Raw genomic sequence first — 21,954 nt, forward strand, 5'->3', positions numbered from 1 at the left:
GTGAACTGAACATCCTTTTATTTACGTTTGAAGTTTTGGGTTTTAAATGTAATAAGGCTGCTTAATTATTGTTGATGGTTTTAATATGTATTACTAAGATAGGTATTACTTATTTTAACTGTTGAAACTAGATAGCTTTAGGCGCGTTTTCAAAAATAACGATTGATTTCAAAATAACACGACAACAAGCAAAGCTTCCATAATGTAAGTATTTTCCAAAATTAATCACTTTTCCTAAAAATGACTTAATCAAATTGGTTTCCTAGAAATATCCATGACGTTAAGGTGTGGCAATGGCGGTATGCATGTTCAGGATTGGACCCGAAGGAGCTTGGTATAAGCGATCCGATGGACTCACCACCTCTTTCCGGTTTCCTACCGGTGCATAGCTTCCATTCACTTTAATCCTTAATGAATTAATCTTTTGAACATCAAGTACGATTTTCGGACTTAGAATAGAAAAAAAATTTTAACGCTTTTGATGTGGTCATGGGATCCGCCATAACTTCGGGCCGGGTTTGGGGTGCTACAATCTTTATAGGAGAGAGTGAAATATGGAGACTTGAGCAAGATGAAAATGATATTTTACCCGTGTTGAAGTTGAGTTACAATCATTTTCCATCTCATTTGCAACGATGTCTTGCTTTTTTGTCCTTGTACCAAAAGGATGAGATCTATTTGAGTGACAAAATCATCCGTCTTTGGATGGCAGATGGACTCCTTGAGCATCCAAAGCAAAATCAAGAGTGGGAAGATGTTCGCAAACAATATTTAAATGAATTAATGTCAAGGTGCCTCATCCAAAAGGAGATGAAATTTTGCTTGTAATTTACCTTCAAAATGCATGATCTGGTACATGATCTTGTATTAGATGTGTCTCAAAAAGAGTGTAAAACAGTGAATTACGAAACAGAAACGATTGATGAAAATGTTCGACATTTATTATTATGTGATGAGAAGTTGGTTAAAGTTCCACGTGTTTTGGAGGAAATGAAAAAAAATCCGAACAATAATCATCAAAGATGTTTCAACAGAATCAAAGACTACTAATGAATCACTTATAAATCTGTGCATCTCCAATTTCAAGTATCTACGAGCATTAGAATTAAGCTATTCACCATTGAACGCTTTACCAAATTCCATTTGTACCTTGAAGCACTTAAGAGACCTAGACTTGCACAGATGTAGGGGTATACGTGAACTTCCGAGGTCTTTCTATAAGCTTCGCAGCTTGTAATCGTTAAATTTGGTAGGTAGTGGTTTGGAGCAGTTGCCTAGCAGCGTGCTAAGGTTGATTGAGCTTAGACATCTAGTAATAACCGTCGACGCTAACCATTTGAAAGAAATACGAGCAGGATATTGGACTTCTCTTCAATACTTGAAATTGCATTATTGTTTGGAATTAGAATGTTTACCTGAAGGAATGCAGTATCTGAAGTCACTTCGGACACGAACACTTGTCGTAAGTAATTGTATTAGACTTGTCTCATAGCCAAGGAGCTTGAAATTCCTAACTAAGTTAGAACAAATTGAAATAATTGGTTGCTATCAAATCAATTTAGAAATAGAAGTAGAAGAGGAAGAAGACAAAGACCTTCAGTTGAGCCTTAAAACTCTCTTACTCGTTGACTTACATTCTGTAACAGATTTGCCACGATTGCTTCTTCAAGGATCTTCTTCCACTTTGCAGCAATTACGAATTATGCGGTGTCCAAACTTGTCCGTTCTACCAGCATGGCTACTGAATCTCACTTCTCTTCATAGACTTGGTATTATGGATTGCAGAAATTTGTCAGCTCTACCAGAGGGAATAGACCGCCTCACCAACCTTAGAGATTTGAGAATTTATAGTTGTCCGCAGTTGAGCAAAAGATACAGACAAAATGGGGTGAAGATTGGCACAAAATTGCTCACATTCAAGAGCTTGTTATTGAGGATTAAGATTGAGGTATGTGGTAAAATTTTAATTTCTCTGTCAGATTTGATTTCATATTATATTTCCCTTTAGAGTAGAGTAGAGACGTTTGTGTTGTTTACTTTCTTTAAAAAAGCAGGGTTTTGGTTGCAAATTTCGTGTGTTTAATGTTTGTTAAAGTACTTAATGTGTTTTGAAACATTGTATGTAGGAATGTGAAGATGGAAGAATGAAGCAATGGTTGAGGCAGGACACGGAAGACTTTTGCATTTAGATTTTAGTCGTAATTCTAATGACCGAGCTTTTGCTTTGGATGTTTCAAATGGCTTCATGCTATGGTCTGTAATGTTTGTTTGATATGTATCAACTTTTAACTTTATGCATATTTATGTATTCTCATGGTTCCTTTGTTTTTATAATTTAGTATACTTTCTTTTTTTGTTCATTAGTATATAAATAAATTAGTATGAAAAATCAAAATGCCATTACAATTAATTAAAATTTATAAATGAAAACAACATAATTAAATTTGATATATATTAAAAAATCTCTTGATAAAATCTCTTTAAGTGGATCATCACCATTTTAAAAAATTCATTTCATTTATAAAAAGAATAATTTTTATCACGAATCATTGTTGAGTATCCTATTACAATTTGATCCAAGATTTCTAATGTGGCCTTATGGAAACATCACAACCCGACTGCTGCGCACGTAGTTCAGCAAGCTGGCTTGCTGTTTATGATGTGTAGACCTTGATAGCCTACCGTGGGAGGGGTTGATTGTTGGTGCAAGACTCCATTGGATAAGTTAAATTGCAACATTCAGTGTATTGTTTTCATAGATAGTGACGTTATTGAGTGAGCTGTTATTGTTAGAAATGACGTGAGCAGTTCTGTATTTTGCATTTATGGCTATCGAGGTGTTTTTTTGACCCTTATGTGGCTGAAGTTTATGCCGCTCGAAAGGTTCTTAAAATCATATTGGAATTTATTAGAATTGGTTTATAAGTATTTGGAGGTGTTTGGGATTATATAAACGAGTTTTGGAGGGTCGAAACAACTCAAAATAAAGTTTATATCCTACTTTAGCATTGATGTATCAATATAAGCGGGGAAATATATTGATACATCTTCTTGCTATTAGATGTGTTAAACTTCGGTTAAAACCGATTTAATCGACCGAATTGATCTAATTCGGTTAATCGGTCGGTTAAAGGATCTAGTTTGATCAGAATTTGGTTAAAGGTTTTCTGGAATTTTAGTTAACGGTTAACTCGATTTGAAATCGAGTAATTAACCTAACTTAATAAATAATATTATATATTATATGTATCGGCTACTACTAATTTGGTTAATTCGGTCAAATGAACATTATCAAATTTTTATTATTATATGTTTTATATTTGTTTTAACAAAAATATAAAATAAATTCGAGTTAACGGATCGAATTAACGGTTAAAGGATTAAAAAGTTCAATTAACGCGGTTAACATTAGTTCAGTTCAATTAACCGTTTAAACACCCCTATTTGTTACTTTAGCTTTTTGCATTATGTTATACATATTATAATACGACTAGGCCAAGTAACAATATGTATTATACCATCACCCAAAAATCACCTCAAAAGTCACTTATTTTAACACCTATAATCTTGACATCAAAACATGTACTTAGGAGACTCATAATTCATATTTAAAACATTCAAAGTTTAATTCAAATCATCTTTGAAACATGTGATCATCAATACACTACAAGTGTAACCAAAATCAAACATCATACTATCTAACTTCCTACTAGAAGCTAATAACGTGTTTGGTTCGCTGTAATGATAAATTCATTCCAGACTTACTTGCTAAAGAGTTAAAATTCATATGTTCAGTTAATTTTATCCCATTCCACGGAATATGTTATAACAAGAGAAACTTGAATAAGGTCTGCATAGCCATTCAGAGCCTTCCCTCATAATGGATAATTCAATGGCTCCCGTAATAAACATCACCAATAACTCAAAAATGGGTAAGCCAACTAAAAGTGAAGATTTACATAAAAAAATGGAGAATTAAAAAAAAAAAACACCAATAAAAGAAGGAGAAAGTGGGTTGATTGTAGAGAATAGGGAGAAATAACTAGCATGATGGAGATCAAGAGCTGAAATTTTCAGTGTGAGGACACGGTGGTTGATAGCAAAAACCATGGTGGCTGGCGGCGGCAGCTATTGAAATCGAAATGGCAGTGTTTGTTCCAACATTTTCTGGGTTTTATTATGCACTCTTCTAGGAGAATAGGACATTCTAGAGAGGAGAGGAGAATGGATTGTATAAAACGTGATTCCACGTCATCCATATCACTTTCTAATAGGAGAATGACAATTCGGCTTTTTCTTCCTGATTTTGGTTTTTCCAACTGAAAAAATTCAAATCCAACTAAATGTAACGACCCGAATTTTACCGTTACAGAAAAAGTGTATTTTCGGGTCTCCGTTTCTGAAAAACGGATTTGTAAATATTTATTAAAAATATTTACAAAGTAAAATGAGTGGTTAATTAAAGTTTAATTAAGTGAATTTAATTTAATTAAGAGTAATTAAGAAAAGGACTAAATTGAATAAGGGTAAAAGTTGAATTATAAATTAAAAGAAAATAAAAAGGACTAAAAAGGAAATTATACAAAAGTATAAATTGAGGCGGTTTACCGTGAAGAAAATCTAAGATTTTTATGTTTAGTATATTATTATATTATTATATTATTATATTTTTAATTATATTATATTATATATAAAAATAGAGGTGTGCATGGGTAGGCTACTCGGCCTAGGCCCACTGCCAAAAATGGGAGGTTCGGATAAAAATATAGGCCCGAAATATGGGTTTGGGCAAAAAAGAGGCCCGTTTAGAAAATAGGCGGGCTCGGGTAAAATTTTTTTGAAATATATATTTTTATTTTTAATCATATTTATATTTTAATTTTAATTTTAATATAATCAATTTTATTATATTTTTTAATTTGTGTATTGTTTTAAGAATTGTTTTAATATATTTTTATTTGTTTCTTGTTTTAATATTTGTTTTAAATGTATTTGATTATTTAATATATTTTAAAATTTTTATTTAATGAAATAAGTTAAAAAATTTTAATATGGGTCGGGCGCCAGGCTCGGGCTTAAAATTTTATTTCGGGCTGAGTTTGGGCAAATTTTAGGCCCATATTTGGGAGCTGGGCGGGCCTAAAAACGGCCTAAATTTTTTTGTGGGCTGGCCGCCCGCCCATGCACACCTCTATATAAACTAAAGAAACAAAAGAAAGGAAATAGAAACAGAATGAAACGAAACAGAGAGCAGGGGAGAAAAAGAAAGAAAGGGAGAAAAGGGAAAATTAAAGGTTTGAAGTTTTAAGCTTTAATAGGTAAGTCAATAAAGCCCCTTTTTACTTAATTTTGATGTTTTAGAAGTTTTGGAACAAAGTTTTGATAAAATTAAGTTGATATTTTGAAAGTTATTAGATTTCTAGATATTGCCCATGTTAAATAAAATGATGAATTAAGGGCTAAATTGATAGAAATTCAAGTTAGAAATGATATAAGGGTTGAATTGTAAAGTGATTCATAAGTTTTATGCTTTAAGGACTAAATTGAAAGAATTTCGAAATTATAGTTTTATGATGAAAATGTTGGACAGCAGCAGTAGTCTAAGTTTGAAAATTCACCAAAAATTGTAGAAATTGAATTAGAGGATGAATAAAATATGGAATTAAATCTTATTGAGTCTAGTTTCTTATAGAAGAGACGATATAAGCAATTGAATTGTAAATTATGAGATATAATAAATTTTGTGAGACAAGATCAGAATGAATTCAGGTTCCACTGTTCTGACTTTGGAAAATCCCCAAAAATTGGAGAAAAATAATTATAGGTCTAAAGTTATATTTTTAGAATCCCTAATGAGTCTATTTTCAGGAGAAATCAACGGGAATATTATCAGAGTTATGTACTGTGAGATAATTAATTTTTAGTGAAGAAGGGACAAACTGTCAGACAGCAGAATAGGGTGAATTTAAAGAATAAACTGTACTTAATGGCTAAACCAAAATTCTGAAAATTTTATTGTAAGAAGATTTGTGAGTCTAGTTTCAGGAAAAATTAGCGGATCTTAATTTAGAATTCTGTAACTCAAGATATGAATTAGTAATTTATTAATGATTATGAATTGTATTAATTTCAGTAGTCAATGTGGTACCGAAATCTCGGCTAAGAAAGGACAAGACAATGTCAACGGAAGTTAGCTCGAAAATTACGGTTCGTATTTCTATAATCCAAACTTAGTCATTATTTATTATATTTATATACATATGGCAATTGTTAGTGATTGAATTATGATGTTTTACAATTGAAATGGATTGATTTTGGTATGCGATGAATTTATATTGATTGAAATTATTTTGATTGAAATTATATTGATTGAATTATATAATATATATGATTTATGTAAAAATTTGAATATTGAATGAATGTTATATTGAAAATATATTGATTGGAAATATGAGGAAATTGATATGAATATATGAAATTGTGATATTTGAATATTTGATATTGAAAAATGAATTGAATTGTATTGAATTATGAATTAATGTGAATAATTCAAATATATTGTTGAATTGTATGAATTGTGAAAATGGGTGAATATATGTCATTATCAGAATGGTATATTGATGAAAGAATTATTAAATTGAGAAAGTGAATGAAATACCCTATTAACTAGTCGGGCTGAGTCGGATATAATTGGCATGCCATAGGATCTGGAAGTGTACGGGATTTGTCGGCTTTATCGATTAGGCACTTTATGTGTCGTATTTCAGGCACCTCGTGTGTCATATCAGGCACCTCGTGTGTCGTTTTAGGCACTTTATGTGTCGTACTCTGATCAGGCACTATGTACCGTTTTAGGCACAATGTGTCGTATTAGTGTATTTGGGTTGGAATCCGTGTATCCGTCAAAGTCCGGGTTTGTTAATAGGGGTAAATAAGTGAAAGATAAATCGAATAAATTTGATTGATCAAGCTATTGAAATGAAACGAGAAATTGAATTGAGAATTGAAAATTTAGATATGAAATTGAAAATATGAACCAAAGGTTCATGAAGTGATTGGAGTTCGAATTGATGATATATGATGCCACTTGATGAATCGAAATGTGATTTGAGATACATGAATCGTATGTTTATAGTGAAAGCTATCAGGGATAGTAAGTTGATATGATATAAATGAAATTGACTGTTATTGAAATGAATTAAAATGGAATATGATTGATAAGTGTATAGTTGAATATAGTTTAATGATATTGAATTGTGAATAAATTAAGGAAAGCTATACCAAGTAGTAAGTGAAAGAATGGAGTAAATCGTAATGGATTTATTTAAGAATTGAACAATTATGTTATTGTGTTTATTATATGAACTGTATAAAATTTTTATGGTAAATAGTTGAAATTTATCTATGAATAAATAATTGCATAATTGTAATTGTTATTATGATCTTAAGTATTTGTTATATTATTAAATGTTCGGATTATAGAAATACCACTTGAGTATACCATACTCAGGTGCATCGTTTGTTTCCGTGCGCAGGTTAAGTAAAGATAGTACGTTGAATCAGCATCCCAGGACGATCCCGAATTAATTAAGGTAAAGTATGTTGAGTATTGATAATGGCATATACCCAGGATGTTTAATGAGAGTCATTTAGGTTGTAGAAGTATTGATGAAATGAGTAAATTATGGTTGACAACGGTATGTAGTATGAATTTTGAAATTTACTAAAAATTCGTAGTGATTCTAAATTAGTCCCGAATTGAATTTACTGTTCATATTGGACCCGAGGGCCCATTAAAGGGATGACATCTTAAAACTAGAATGTGTGTGAATATTTATTTTAATTAATGACCGAATTGGACTGTTGATGGTAATGTCTCGTAACCTTGTTCCGTGACGGTATAGGGTTAAGGACGTTACACTAAAAATGCTAAAAATTAGGAGGAAAAATCTAATTTGTCATTTTACTATTGGAAAGTGATAGAGATAATATTAAATCATAGTTTTATACAATCTTTTCTAAGGAAGAGAGAGGACAAATTTGCAAAGAAGAGTTAATAGAAAGAGAAACATCTTTGTTTTGATTAATGTAGTTTTCTTAGAGTAATGGATTGATATAAACTTGATAAACTAAAATATTTTAAATTTAAATATTATTAAATAATTTTATAAAATTATTAATTAATTAATTTTAAAAGTTATAAAAATATCTAAAATTTTAAATCTAATAATAAATTATTTAATAAGTAAATTTAAACAATTTAACATGTGCTAATATTGATTATAACTATAAAATAATCATTCCACCTTTCATTAATAATAGTGTAAATTAGAACTTATGCAAAGATGAATGAGTTTATTATATTTAAATTAAAAGATATATTTAATTAATTCATATTTTTATTTATAAAATATTTACACATATTATAATTTAGTGTATATATAAACATTTAATTAATTCATATTTTATATATATAATATTTATACTTATTATAATTTCAGTGTTTATATTAAGATTTAATTAAATTTAAATTTAAATTTAACTTTTAATAAAAATAGAATTTAAAATTAAAATTAATTTTCTAATAAAATAGTGAAGAAATTGACATTTATTTAGTAAAATAGTAAAGAAATGAACATTCATTCATAGGGTAAGTGCAAGTATGAGAGTATTCTCTAGCAAATGTGAGGGTGAGGGTAAGTGTGAGAATGAGAGAGTTCTCTAGCTAGTGTGAGAATAAAAATGATATATAAGAGTATTTTTAATTAATACAGGATTAAAATTAACTTTTAATGGATATAATGAAGAATCATCACTTATTTATAAGGTCAATATGTTAATGTGAGGTTAAAATTAACTTGATATAATGAAAAAATTATCACTTATTTATAAGGTTAATGTGAGATATGAGAGTGTTTTCTAATTAACGTGGGATTAAAATTAACTTTTTAATAAAAATACTGAAGAAAGTGACTCTTATTTATAGGGTTAATGTGTGAGCATGAGAATGTTCTTTAGCAAATATGAGTAGGGGTGAGCATTTGATCAAATCGAATGAAAAAATTTCGAGTTAATTGAGTTGATGAATCATATTTTATCATCCTAATTTGATTTGAAATTTTCTCAAATCGAGTCGAGTGAGATGGAATTCGAATCGAATCGAATATATTTGTTCGAGTTAAATTTTAAAAAATAAATTTGGGTCCTTGTAACCACTGTCACCAATCGTAATAAAATTTATCCACCGTAATCAAATTTTTTATTACCTTTCATCACTTCATAATTTATTTATTGATCTTTTATATAGGGGTTAACTTATTTGCTTGCTTAGTAATTTCAATTATCTTCATATTCTTGTTACTATGTATTTTGAAATTAAAAAATATATTAAATGTTGTAGTGGGCCAAATTTGCCTGGCCCATTAACCTCAAACCAAATAGTAAAAAGCCCAATAATTAAATAAATGTCCATTTACAAATCTGTCCTAAATACAATAGGCCCAATATTAAAACCCAAGACCCAAGTTATAAACCCAATAACTAAACCGATACCTGACCCGAAATACAAGCCCAAATGGCCCAGAAATTTTAGAACAGAAACCCTAGGGTTTCTTTCCTACACTCAAGCATGACCAAGCCTCTACAGCCTTCAGATCCAGCAATGACCACGTTCAGCATGACATCGCATGCGAAAGTGCCACGCATCTTGTACCTGCAAAGAAGGGACAAACAGACAAAACAAACAAAACAACGAAGAATATTGTATTTTTGATTTATTTTTATCATTTTACCCCATTCGCTATAAAGCCGAGGATTTCACTAGTTGTAGGTTTTTACGCACAAGAAATACATTTCAAATACAAACACACAAAAGTAGAAGCAATACAAAGCATTATCAAAAGCAATTCTTTTTACGGAGGTGATTTTCATTTTAATAGTCGCTTTAGGATTTCGTCAAACAACTCTTTTTATCATCAATTATCGAGTTTAAAAAATAGAGAAAAAAAGGAGAAATCTTACCTCATGGATCGCCATAGATCCCTCTTCGCCGTCGGATGTGAAGTTGAAGGAGGGTCTCAAGGTGGAGATTATCGCCAAGGGCTCGAGTCTGCCGATCTTCTTTTGCAAGGCGGATCGACGCGGTGCTTAGAGAGACCGTGGGATCCGATCGAGAACAAAAAGGGGGCTAGGGTTCAGTTGTAGTCTGGCTGGATGAAGGCCATTCTTACCCTTATAAGGGAAGCAAAAAACGGCGTCGTTTCAGCCAAATGCAATGGCTTGAAAAACGACGTCGTTTGAAGTCACGCCCGACCCGATCGGGCTTACTGCCCCGATGACCCGCGTGTTTTAGCGGTGAGGGTTATTTTCCACATAAGTCCTTCCCCTTTCGTCCCGTTTTCAAATCAGTTAACATTTGCATTTTTTTCTTTTTAAATTTCACCCGTAATTTTCGTGCACTTGCACTTTGGTCCAAACCAAGCGTTGCGTTTGGGTCCTGGTTATTTCAGACTTGGTCCTCAAGCATTCGCGTGTTACACGCCATGTCCCTTTTGATTTTAAGTTTATTTTATTTAAATTTTTCTTTTTATTTTAACTTGATTTCAATTTAGTTTCTTTTAGTTTCATTTCATGTTTATTTATTTGTATAAATTGTATCATTGGTATCATTTATTTACTTACTTATTATAATTTTGGTAATCATATTTTCACATTTTTGCATACTATATTTTTTTATAAATGTTTTTATACATACACAATTATATATGTATATATATATGTACTTTGTAATAAAGCTAATGTCACTTCATACATATAATGTTTTTATTCTAACTATGTATTTTAGCATATATTTTGCTACGATAATATATTTTGTATATATATATATATATATTGCATAAAATTATTTTTCTACTTGCTTATATTAGTACACATATTCGGTTTATATATTATTAAATCTATACACATTATCATTTCTTTATAAATTTGCATGTGTTCTCTTTAAAATTTATATATATATATATATATATATATATACACATTAATACACTTATTACTTTAATAGATTTTTATTCTAAAACACCTTTTACTTTGTAATTTACCAAATATTTTCTTTATGTATATATGAAATAATTTTAAAACTTTTTAATTATAAAATTATTATTTTTTGAATGTTTCTTTATATTACATTGCTTTTGTGTTTTATATAGCCTATTATTTAAATGTTTTGATATAAAGATATGTATGGTTTTAGACCAACTAAAATTATATATATATATTATTAATCTCATTCTTTTTATAAATTTATATGTACGTTTTTTTACAAGTCTATTTTGGGCATTATGTTTTGTCATGTATTTTTGTATCATATATTTTTATTATAATATATTTTGTTAACTTCTAAATGAATTCATGTTTAAAATATTTTACGTGCAATTTGATTCAAACTTTTATTTTATAACATCTATTTCTATGGTTATATATCCCTATTCTTTATTCAAGCTTGTCAACCTATATATCTCAAGCTCATTAATCTATGCCATTTTGATTTCTACATTCCATTTGATTCGCATATATCTTGTTGTTTTTTTTTTATATGTTATAGCACATGAATATATATTATCATTGCATGGTATTCATCTTATTGATATGTTAATTGTTCTTCATACGTGATTGAGATTAGGCTACGATTTTTAGATTAATCATATTCAATTGCTTATTCGCTAGTTGATTAATGCTCTCATCCATCAAGTATCGTACCTCATGTGTGCGGTTATCCCATATCATCTTTTTCACTTGGTTTACTGAAATGTGATTTTATAAAATTTAAATCTTTATAATTAATTTCGTCTCATTTCAAAAAATGCATTAATACATTTTAAGCTAGTTTTATAATTAAAATTCTTTGAAACGAAGACGAGATTCGGTATTTGGCAATTTGTGAAATAGTGCCCTAACGTGTTGGGTTGCAATTTCGTGTTTGCTCAAAATAATCGAATATCCCTTCAAAATTTCACTCATGCCTTTTAAAATTCTTTAAAACGAAGGCAAAGTTTGAAATTTGGCAATTCATGAATCGCGCCCTAACGTGTTGGGTTGCAATTTCGTTGCTCAAAATAATAGAATATCCCTTCGAAATTTTACTTAGGTCTTCTAAAAATCCTCTAAAACGAAGGCAATACTCGGTGTTTGACAATTGGGAATCATTACCTATCGTCTTTGGGTTGTGATTTCTCGTTTGTTCAAAACGATCGAATATTTCTTTAGTTTTTCACTCATGTTTTTTTAAGAAAACCCTTTAAAACAAAGGCTATGTTCGATGTTTGGGCAATTCGAGAATCGTGCCCTATCGTGCTGGGTTGCGCTTTTTCATTTGTTCAAAACGATCGAAGATCTCTTCGGAATTTCACTCGTATTTTCTAAGGTGAGGCAGTGGTCAATGTTTGGAAATTCGAAGAATCGTGCCCTACTGTGCTGGGTTTCGGTTTTCCGTTGGACTAAATAGTTGAGCATCCTTTTGTGATTTTTGAATTAAAAATTTTCGGACGTCGAAACAAGAAGATTTTTGAAAACTAACTCGGATTATTCAAATGTTATTAAAAAGAACCACATTTCAAAAAACATTTTTAATTTTAGACATAAGGACAGTATTTAATCGATTCGGTACCAATTTTGGGCGTAGTGAGGGTGCTAATCCTTCCTCATGCGTAACTCATCCGAACCTATTTTCTCATATTTTCATAGACCGAATCGTTTTTTAGTAAACCGAAAATGTTTTATTAAAATAACCAAATTCTTAGGTGATCCGATCACACCAAAACAAAAAGATCGTGACGACTCCATGTTTCATTTTTCAAAGCCGATTCCCGTTTCCATTAAATTAAAAAATTTTAAATAAAAGGGTGGTTTTGACAAATGTAAAAATATGATTTTTAATAAAAGTTATTTTAGAGATAAAATGTGAAATTGATACCAATATAAAATTTTAACACAAATATTTTATGGCATCATTAATAATTCAATTTTAATATAAATATTCAATATGACTAAACAATTCAATAATATAAATAATATAAAATGTGAAAATTAATTTAATAATATAAATAGTAGATATAAATAAAATTATTACTGTTTATGTTCGAGGAATTTTTTGAATAATTTTTATTTTTATTTGGGAGTAAAGAGTGAAAAGTAAAAGTTTAGGGGGAAAATAAAAAGTTTTGAAGAGTAAAAGTTTGAGGGAAAGTAAACAGGGAGAGTAAAATTTTGGAGGAAAATATTAAAAAAATAGTGGGGATGGGTTTGGGGTAGATGGGGGGTGGGATGGGAAGGAAGTAAAAGTTTTGGGGAAAAGTCGGAGGAGTAAAAATTTAGGGGAAAATAAAAAGTTTTAAGGGTTTTAGGAGTAAAATTTTGAGGAAAAGTAAATAGGAGAGTAAAATTTTGGTGGGAAATGGATTTTGGGTAGATGAGGGGGTTGAGATAGGAGGGAGTAAAAGTTTTGAGGAAAAGTGAGAATGAGTAAAAGTTTTGAGGAAAAAATGTTTGAGAGTTTGGGGTAAAATGTAAAATATTATAGTTTGATATTTGAATTATTGAGTTATTCGAATTTGAAAACTCAACCCGATTCGAACTCGAAAAAAATCGAGTTGACTCGAATAACTCAATTCTTTAACTCAAAATTCAAATTTTTTTATTTTTTGAGTCGAATCAATTTTGCTCACCCCTAAATATGAGATTAAAATTAACCGTTTAAGGGATTAAAATTAATTTTAATGAAAATAATGAAGAAGTGAATTATAAGAGTATTATCTAGTAAATTTGGGATTAAAATTAACTTTTTAATGAAAATAGTGAAGAAGTAAACTTTGAGAGTATTTTTTAGTCAATATGAGATTAAAATTAAATTTTTAATGAAAAGAATTTGTCACTTATTTATAAGGTAAATATGATGTATAAGAGTGTTTTCTAGTCAACGTGGGATTAAAATTAATTTTTCATAAAAAAAGTGAAGAAATTGACGATTATTTATACAGTAATTGTGAGCTCTGATTTTCAAAATTGATAGGGATTAAATTGTTCAAAATTTTTGAGAAGGACCAATTTTCTCAATATCAAAATTGAGAGGGAGTGGAGAGATGTTTTTACCAATCTACATAAAAGGCCTTTTGATATATTGACAATAGAATTCACTTATGGATAGCCCTATCAGGCGTTTGTAGTCCAACGGTTAGGATAATTGCCTTCCAAGCAATAGACCCGGGTTCGACTCCCGGCAAACGCAATTAGATTTTTCATTTCAAGCAATTTCCCTTTTTCCTTGTTCTCCGATGGAATGGTGGTAACTGGTGTTAGTGTTTGTTGGATCAACACATGAGAGCCATTTGCCTACCAAAGCCAATCACACACACACAAAGAGAAACATTTGCGATCTTCAAATGAGAGTGCTAAATTCTGTAGTAGAACCCCCTACCCCTACACATCAAACCTTTAAACAATTTATCCTTTCGTTATTCATCAAAGCTTCACCATTTAATTTCACCTAGGAGAGAGATGAAAAAACTAGGGAATCTGAAAAAGGTTGAATGATTTACATAATAATTTTAAATCTAAACATGAAATAATAGTTGCTCTTACTCTTCATTTTTCTTTAAATGCTTGACGCTAGCATTCAATAAATATTTAAATTCAATAAATATTTAAATATATAATAAGTCTGTTGTAATGTGTGTTTATAGTCTTAGAAAGAGTCATGAATCACACATTAACTGTATATTAAAGTTGATCTTGAGATATAAGTGTTTAAACCACTTTCAACCTATAGGTTGCTTTTGTGGATAAAATTGTAAAGTGAAAAGTTTGAAGTTAAAAATATACCTTCCATGGTAACACTATAGCATAAGGTTACCTTTAGTATAATTTTTTTCTCCATTTCCTGAACTTTTTCCATAAATTGATATTAAGAATGAAAATGACATTAAATCAGGCAAATGCCATATATGAATTGAAGCAACAAAGAATACTGGAGATTTTGTTTAATACTGAAAAAGGCTAACCATGTTTTTAGATTAAGATACTTTCATAATTTAGGGAATATTCTAAATTTCATAAACCTCATGCTTTTTTCTCTAGTGTGGCTCAAACAAAAGCATGTTTATCATGCATTTTCCCTATCTTGATTGTCTTCATAATCATTGTTATCATTCGATTTGCTTAATGCTGTTGAATCGCAGAGTGATAGTCCGATAACTGACAATCGATAAAAAATTCCTTTGTGATAGTGTGAAGAAGACAAATAAACAATTTCGAGAGTAATTGTTGCCAATGCAAATGCCTGTGAATATGCAGTCAAAGCAAAGCTGAAATTTTCATTTTCTTGGAGTACGTCTATCCTATATATATAGCTATAAAACTATGCTCTTTTAAGTGTCTAATACCCAAATTAAATCTGAATGAAAAACTACATTAATCTTAACATAAATAAAATGTTCAAATGCATATCCTATTTCGGTTAATGAAATCACTATTATATTATCAAATTAAGACTAATGTAATTTTTTGTTAACTTGAAAAATTACAATAATTCCTACATTAAAAATTCTGTATACGATTATAGAATGATTTATAGAATGGTATAAATTATTTTATTTTTATAAATGTTATATTTAATTGTTTCTATTACTACATATTGATTATTTAAGATATATATAACACTAATCTCTCAACTATGCATTAGTTCTAGATGTAGCCCATGTATTTCAATTTAATAACATTTAACATTTTTTTTTGGAATTGCAGTCACGACTCAAGTAATTAAATTTATTAAATTAGTTTATATTATTTTAAAATTTTATGTGACAAATATATTATCAAATTTATAATATTATATTAGTTTATTATTTTCACATAATATTCACAAAAGTTGGATTATTTTAGCATAAAAATCAAGCATTTCACCAAGCAATAGTAGTTGTTGAAATGCAAACTTGTAGTTCAACCCTGACTTTATATAGTCAAATTAGATTATTAAAGTTGAATAAATTTTTATGCAAATTTTATTAAAAGAACTTCAAGTAATGTTTTTGAAATCGAATTATTGATCAAATCAATTAGATCACTAGTTTTCAATTTGTTAGGTTGAAATTAAATAAATTATTAAAATTCATAAAAATAAAAAATATATAAAATTTAATTCAATTAGTTTTTTAGCTCGATTAATTAGTCTATACTGATTTGTGAGCCAATCAATGCTTTGATTTGTTTTGAATTGGTGTATTGATCGATTCTTGATCTAACCGACTGATCCAATTTTAAATAACTCTTCAATATTAGATTGATAAGTATGAGTAGAATTAGGGTTTTAGGCGAGATAAATGAAAGGGAGAATGGAATGGGGAATTGAACTTCCTTCCCTGTTCTCAATTCTGTTTTAACTCTTTTCTTTACTTGTGTATTATTTCACCATTCACCTTTTTGTTTTAAGCTGATAAATAACTCTATAAATGGCGGTGAGATCTGAATCCACATTTCAAAATTTTTGTTCTAGTATTTATTATTTTTTCGGTTTAGGAGATAGACTTCATCTTCTTACAGTTATATTGGCATCAAGTTAAAAAGAGTTTGTTGATTCAGTATTGATAAGCATATAGTTGGAAATACCTAGTTTGATCGTTTATCGTATTCAATCTATTAAAGAACACATTGACATGTCCAATTAAGTAGTTAGTTGGGTTCTATTAAGAGGAAATAACAATCAGTTTGAAACAGTTGAGGCCATTGGTTCAAGTTAGGTCATTCTAGTTTGCAAAGTTATTGGAGTTAAATTGTGGACTCGTATTTCATAGTTATTCATTCAATAAGGGTTAATTGTTAGACGTTCTTGCAATAAATTTACACATAGAAAGGTTAATAGTTTAAGGCATCCTCGATTATTATAGTTAACTTATCAATCAAAGGAGAGGACTTGATCGTAAATTTAGTCATATATATGAACCTAAATAAAATACTTCTTTTACCCGTTAAAGCCAAACCATTTATTTACCTAACTTCTATTTATTTTGGTAAAAGAAGACTTATATTTATTTACTTTATTCCTATAACTTCAAAGAAACTCATCATTTATCTTTTAACTTTCAAGAAGAGACTTAAATTTTATTTTTCAAGCATTTCCCATTTAACCTAAAAAATCCTTCCTAATCCAAAACAAAGGCTTAACTATGAAAATATTTAAATTATATTAAAATATATAATTTATGAATTTAATTTAAATAATATTTTTAATCTATATACCTTTTAATGGGTAAACTATTAAAATAATTATTTTATTTGCCTCAAGTTATATTTTAGCCACTATTGTTTAAAATGTTACATTTTAGTCACTTACGTTAATATTTTTTACGAAATCATCACTCTACGGTTAAGATTTTTATTGCCCAAACGATAGTCCAATATGACAATTAAAATAGGTTTTAAATGTCAACGTAGAGTGACCATTTTCTTCATAAAACAATAACAAAAATAACTAAAAATATCTTTTAAATATAAATAATTAAAATGTAATCTAAATTAAATAAAAATATTTATTTTGATAGTTTAGCTTGTTTTTTTTATTTAATTTGTCAACACAGCGTAATTAAGTTCCACCAAAGTCAACTATGAAGCCTAGTCAACAATCAAAAGCAGATAATTGGCTGAACCGCATCCACAAAATTTAATGAATGGCTACTTCGATATGAATAGAAAAAAATAAAATCATTATTGAGTACCTCAATCATTCATTTGCCTTCCTTCCCCTCAATCATTCAAGCTTTGCTCTAGAAATTCAATTATGGCGGAAACGTTTCTGTTCGATATTGCAGAAAAGGTTGTCGAGAAAATTGTCGGTCTCACTGTAGACGAAGTTCGCTTGGCGTTTAATGTCAAAGCCGATCTGAAAAAGCTGAAGGACACCATGATCAGCATTAAAGCTGTGCTCTTGGATGCCGAGCGGCAACAGCACCAAAATAAAAAGCTGCGCCTCTGTATGTGCAAGCTCAGAGACATCTTTTACGATGCTGAGGACGTTATTGACGATTTCAAGTGTGAAGCTCTCCGCAAACAGGACGCCATCAATCATCCCAATACCAACAGCTCAAAGGTGCGATTTTTAGCTTCCTGTTGTACTTGTTTGCCTCTTTCATTCTCTTTAAGAATGGGTCATAAAATCAAAGACATCAATCGGAGACTAGACGAACTTGCTACTGAGTGGAACAGCTTTGATCTAGGACCGACTAGCGACGATCGACATGTTTTGCGCAGAGAGACTTCCTCTTTTGTGGATTCTTCTGATGTTATTGGTAGAGATGAGGATAAAGAGAACATTATTAGTATGTTGATGAAACCAAGTGAGGATGGAAATATCCCTGTCATTCCCATTGTTGGAATTGGGGGTTTAGGAAAAACCACGCTCGCTCAGTTAGTATACAATGACGACCGAATTACTAGGCTTTTTCCTTTGAAGATATGGATCTGTGTTTCTGAGGAATTTGATCTTTCTAGATTGCTCAAGCTGATTATTCAGTCTGTAAATAAAGGAGAAAGATGTGGATTCAACACTTGACGCCTTGCAAGCTCGTTTGAGAAGCCTTTTGAATGATAAGAAGTTCTTGCTCGTCCTGGATGATGTGTGGAATGAAAATCAAGCAAAATGGGTTGAGTTAAGAAATTTGTTGAGATCGACGGATGGATTTTCTCGAAGCAAAATTATTGTAACCACTCGGCATTCTAATGTTGTCTTGATAATGAGTCCGATTCGCCCTTATATATTGGAAGGTCTCCCTCTTGAAGACTGTTTGACCTTATTTACAAAATGGGCTTTTAATGATGGTGCTGAGAAACATTATCCAAATCTCATTAGAATCGGGGAGGAGATTGTGAAAAAATGCAAAGGGGTTCCCTTGGCAGTAAGAACATTGGGAAGCCTACTGTTTCAGAAAACGGATGAATCTGATTGGATCTATATAAGAGACAGTGAAATATGGAGACTTGAGCAACATGAAAACGATATTTTACCAGTGTTGAAGTTGAGTTACAATTATTTGCCATCTCATTTGCAACGATGTTTTGCTTTTTTATCCTTGTATAAAAAGGATAAGATCTATTCGAGTGACGATGTCATTCGTCTTTGGATGGCAAATGGACTCCTTGAGCATCCGAAGCAAAATCAAGAGTGGGAGGATGTTGGTAAACGATATTTGAATGAATTACTGTCAAGGTGCCTCATCCAAAAGGAGAACGAATTTCGCTTGAAGTTTACCTTCAAAATGCATGATCTGGTACATGATCTTGCATTAGATGTGTCTCAAAAAGAGTGTAAAATAGTGAATTCCGAAACAAAAAGGGTTGATGAAAATGTTCGACATTTATTATTATGTGATGAGAAGTTGGTTGAAGTTCCACGTGTTTTGGAGGAAATGAAAAATGTTCGAACAGTAATCATCCAATATGCTTCAAAGAGATCAAAGATTGTTGATAAATCTCTTATAAATCTTTGTGTATCCAATTTCAAGTATCTACGAGCATTAGAATTTAGGAAGTCGCCATTGACGGCTTTACCGAATTCCATTGGTACCTTAAAGAGACCTTGACTTGGGCGGATGTACCAGTATACGTGAACTCCCGAGGTCTTTCAATAAGCTTCGCAGCTTGCAATCGTTAAATTTGAGAGATACTGGTTTGAAGCAGTTGCCTGACAGCGTGCAAAGGTTGATTGAGCTTAGATATCTAGTAATAACCATTAAAGCTACACATTTGAAAGAAATACAAGCACGATGTTGGACTTCTCTTCTATCCTTGGTATTGTGTGAGTTTTCCGAATTAGAATGTTTACCTGAAGGAATGCAGTATCTGAAGTCACTTCGGACACTTGTCCTGCATTGCTGTGATAGTCTTGTCTCATTGCCACGAAGCCTGAAATTCCTAACCAAGTTAGAATACCTTGTAATAGTTGGTTGCGCTCAAATCAATTTGAAAATGGATGCAGAAGAGGAAGAAGACAAGGACCTTCAGTTGAGCCTTAAAACTTTCGTAATGGATGAATCAGATGCCTTAACAGATTTGCCACGATTGCTTCTTCAAGGATCTTCTTCCACTTTGCAGCAATTACAAATTAGTTGGTGTCCAAATTTGTCCCGTCTGCCAGCGTGGCTACTGAATCTCACTTCTCTTCATGAACTTGAAATTGTTAATTGCGAAAATTTGTCAGCTCTACCGGAGGGAATAGACCGCCTCACCAACCTTAGAGACTTGACAATTGATAGATGTCCGGAGTTGAGCAAAAGATACAGAGAAAATGGGGGTGAAGATTGGCACAAAATTGCTCACATCCAAAAGGTTGTTATTAAGGATTAAGATTGAGGAATGTGGTAAAATTGTAATTCCTCTATCAGATTTGATTTCATTGTGTTTGGAAACATTGCATGTATGAAATGTGAAGATGGAGATGGAAGAAGGAAGCAGAGGTTGAGGCAGGGCAGGGAAGACTTTTACTTTATTTGCATTTGGATTTCAGTTGTAATTCTAATAAGTGAGGTTTTGCTTTGGATATATGAAATGGCTTCATGGGATGTTTGTTGGATATGTATCAACTTTTAGCTTTATGCATGTTTATCTGTTCTCATCATTCCTTTCTCTTTATGGTTTAGTATCAACTAATTGTGTTTGTATTTTTAGTTTAATTTTATTAATTGTTTATTTTGTGATGGAGAAATGATGCCGTACTTGTAAAATTAATATGATAACATATTTAATTTTTAAGAATTACATACTTTATTGATTTTATCATGATTATAAAAAAACGTAATTCTAAAGAATTAAAATATATTTACAAAATTTAAAAATGCAAATTACAAAATAATAAAAATTAAAAAATGTTATTCTTACATATTAATAATTTCTTTTAAAATTTTAAAACATAATTTCAAATTAATAACTTCTTTTAAAATTTTGACATCAATATTGTTTTTTTTTTACTCAATCCTTTGCTTGGTAGACTGGAAAAAATTGAAATAGTAAAAAATTGAAAAATATAATTTTTCTGGTAGGAAAGAAAATTTGACAGAAAGAGTAATTATCATTCTAACCATTGCTTAGTAGAGTTGAGAAATGACATGAAAGAAAATAAAATATTTGAAAAAATGTATAATTTTAAACTAACATACACATATCTCTCTCGTTTGAAAAAATGTATAATTAGTTTTAAGAATGAAAATAACATTAAATCTGCAAATGCTTACCCCAAATTTTGTTTAAAAAGGGCTAACCATGTTTTTAGATTAAGGTACTTTCATAATTTAAGGGATATTATACATTGTATAGACCTCGATACTTTTCTCCAATGTGGCTCAAATAAAGTGACATATCTTTATAATCGTTGTTATCATTTGGTTTGCCTAATGCTCTTGAATTGCAAAATGACGGTCCAATAATTGATAATTGATAAAGAACTCTCTTGTGATAGTGTGGAGAGAAGACAAATAAACCATTTCGATAGTGATTGTTGCCAAATATGCAAATGCCTGCAAAAGCTGAAATTTTCATTTTCTTCAAGTATCCTATATATAACTGTAGAACCATGCTGTTTTAAGTAACTTTCAAAAACAGAAAATTGACATATCTATATTAGACCAATATCCAAAGTAAATCCGAATGAGAAACTACATTAATCTTAACTTAAATAAAATGAAAAACTACATTATATTATTAAATTAAGACTAATATAAATTTTAATTTAGTAACTCTTAATTTTTTTAAAATTTCAGTCTCGATTTAAGTAGTTAAATTTATTAAATTAAAATTTATTATTTCTAAAATTTTATGCGACAAATATATTATCATATTTATAATATCATGTCAGTTTGTTATTTTTATATAATACTGCAAAAAGTGTCGTTATTTTAATATTATGGATTTAACAACTAT

At 30.2% G+C, this 21,954-nt stretch overlaps 2 protein-coding genes and 1 non-coding gene across 3 annotated transcripts; all 3 read left to right on the forward strand.

The window, feature by feature from the left end:
• The first annotated feature begins 293 nt into the window (after window positions 1-293).
• LOC128288654 (disease resistance protein RGA2-like) lies at window positions 294-2,189 on the forward strand. The gene is made up of 5 exons (XM_053024914.1): window positions 294-299; window positions 667-756; window positions 1,271-1,466; window positions 1,563-1,948; window positions 2,127-2,189. The coding sequence occupies exons 1-5, from the start codon at window positions 294-296 to the stop codon at window positions 2,187-2,189; spliced, it is 741 nt and encodes a 246-aa protein (XP_052880874.1).
• Window positions 2,190-14,209: 12,020 nt separating this feature from the next.
• On the forward strand, window positions 14,210-14,281 carry TRNAG-UCC (transfer RNA glycine (anticodon UCC)). Its single transcript has one exon. It is a non-coding gene; the product is annotated as a tRNA-Gly (tRNA).
• Window positions 14,282-17,824: 3,543 nt separating this feature from the next.
• Window positions 17,825-19,761, forward strand: LOC108462453 (putative disease resistance protein RGA3). The gene is made up of 2 exons (XM_053024915.1): window positions 17,825-18,450; window positions 18,563-19,761. The coding sequence occupies exons 1-2, from the start codon at window positions 17,825-17,827 to the stop codon at window positions 19,620-19,622; spliced, it is 1,686 nt and encodes a 561-aa protein (XP_052880875.1). The 3' UTR covers window positions 19,623-19,761.
• Window positions 19,762-21,954: the final 2,193 nt, after the last annotated feature.

This window comes from Gossypium arboreum, unplaced genomic scaffold, assembly GCF_025698485.1.
Source record: "Gossypium arboreum isolate Shixiya-1 unplaced genomic scaffold, ASM2569848v2 Contig00246, whole genome shotgun sequence".
NCBI lineage: Eukaryota > Viridiplantae > Streptophyta > Magnoliopsida > Malvales > Malvaceae > Gossypium > Gossypium arboreum.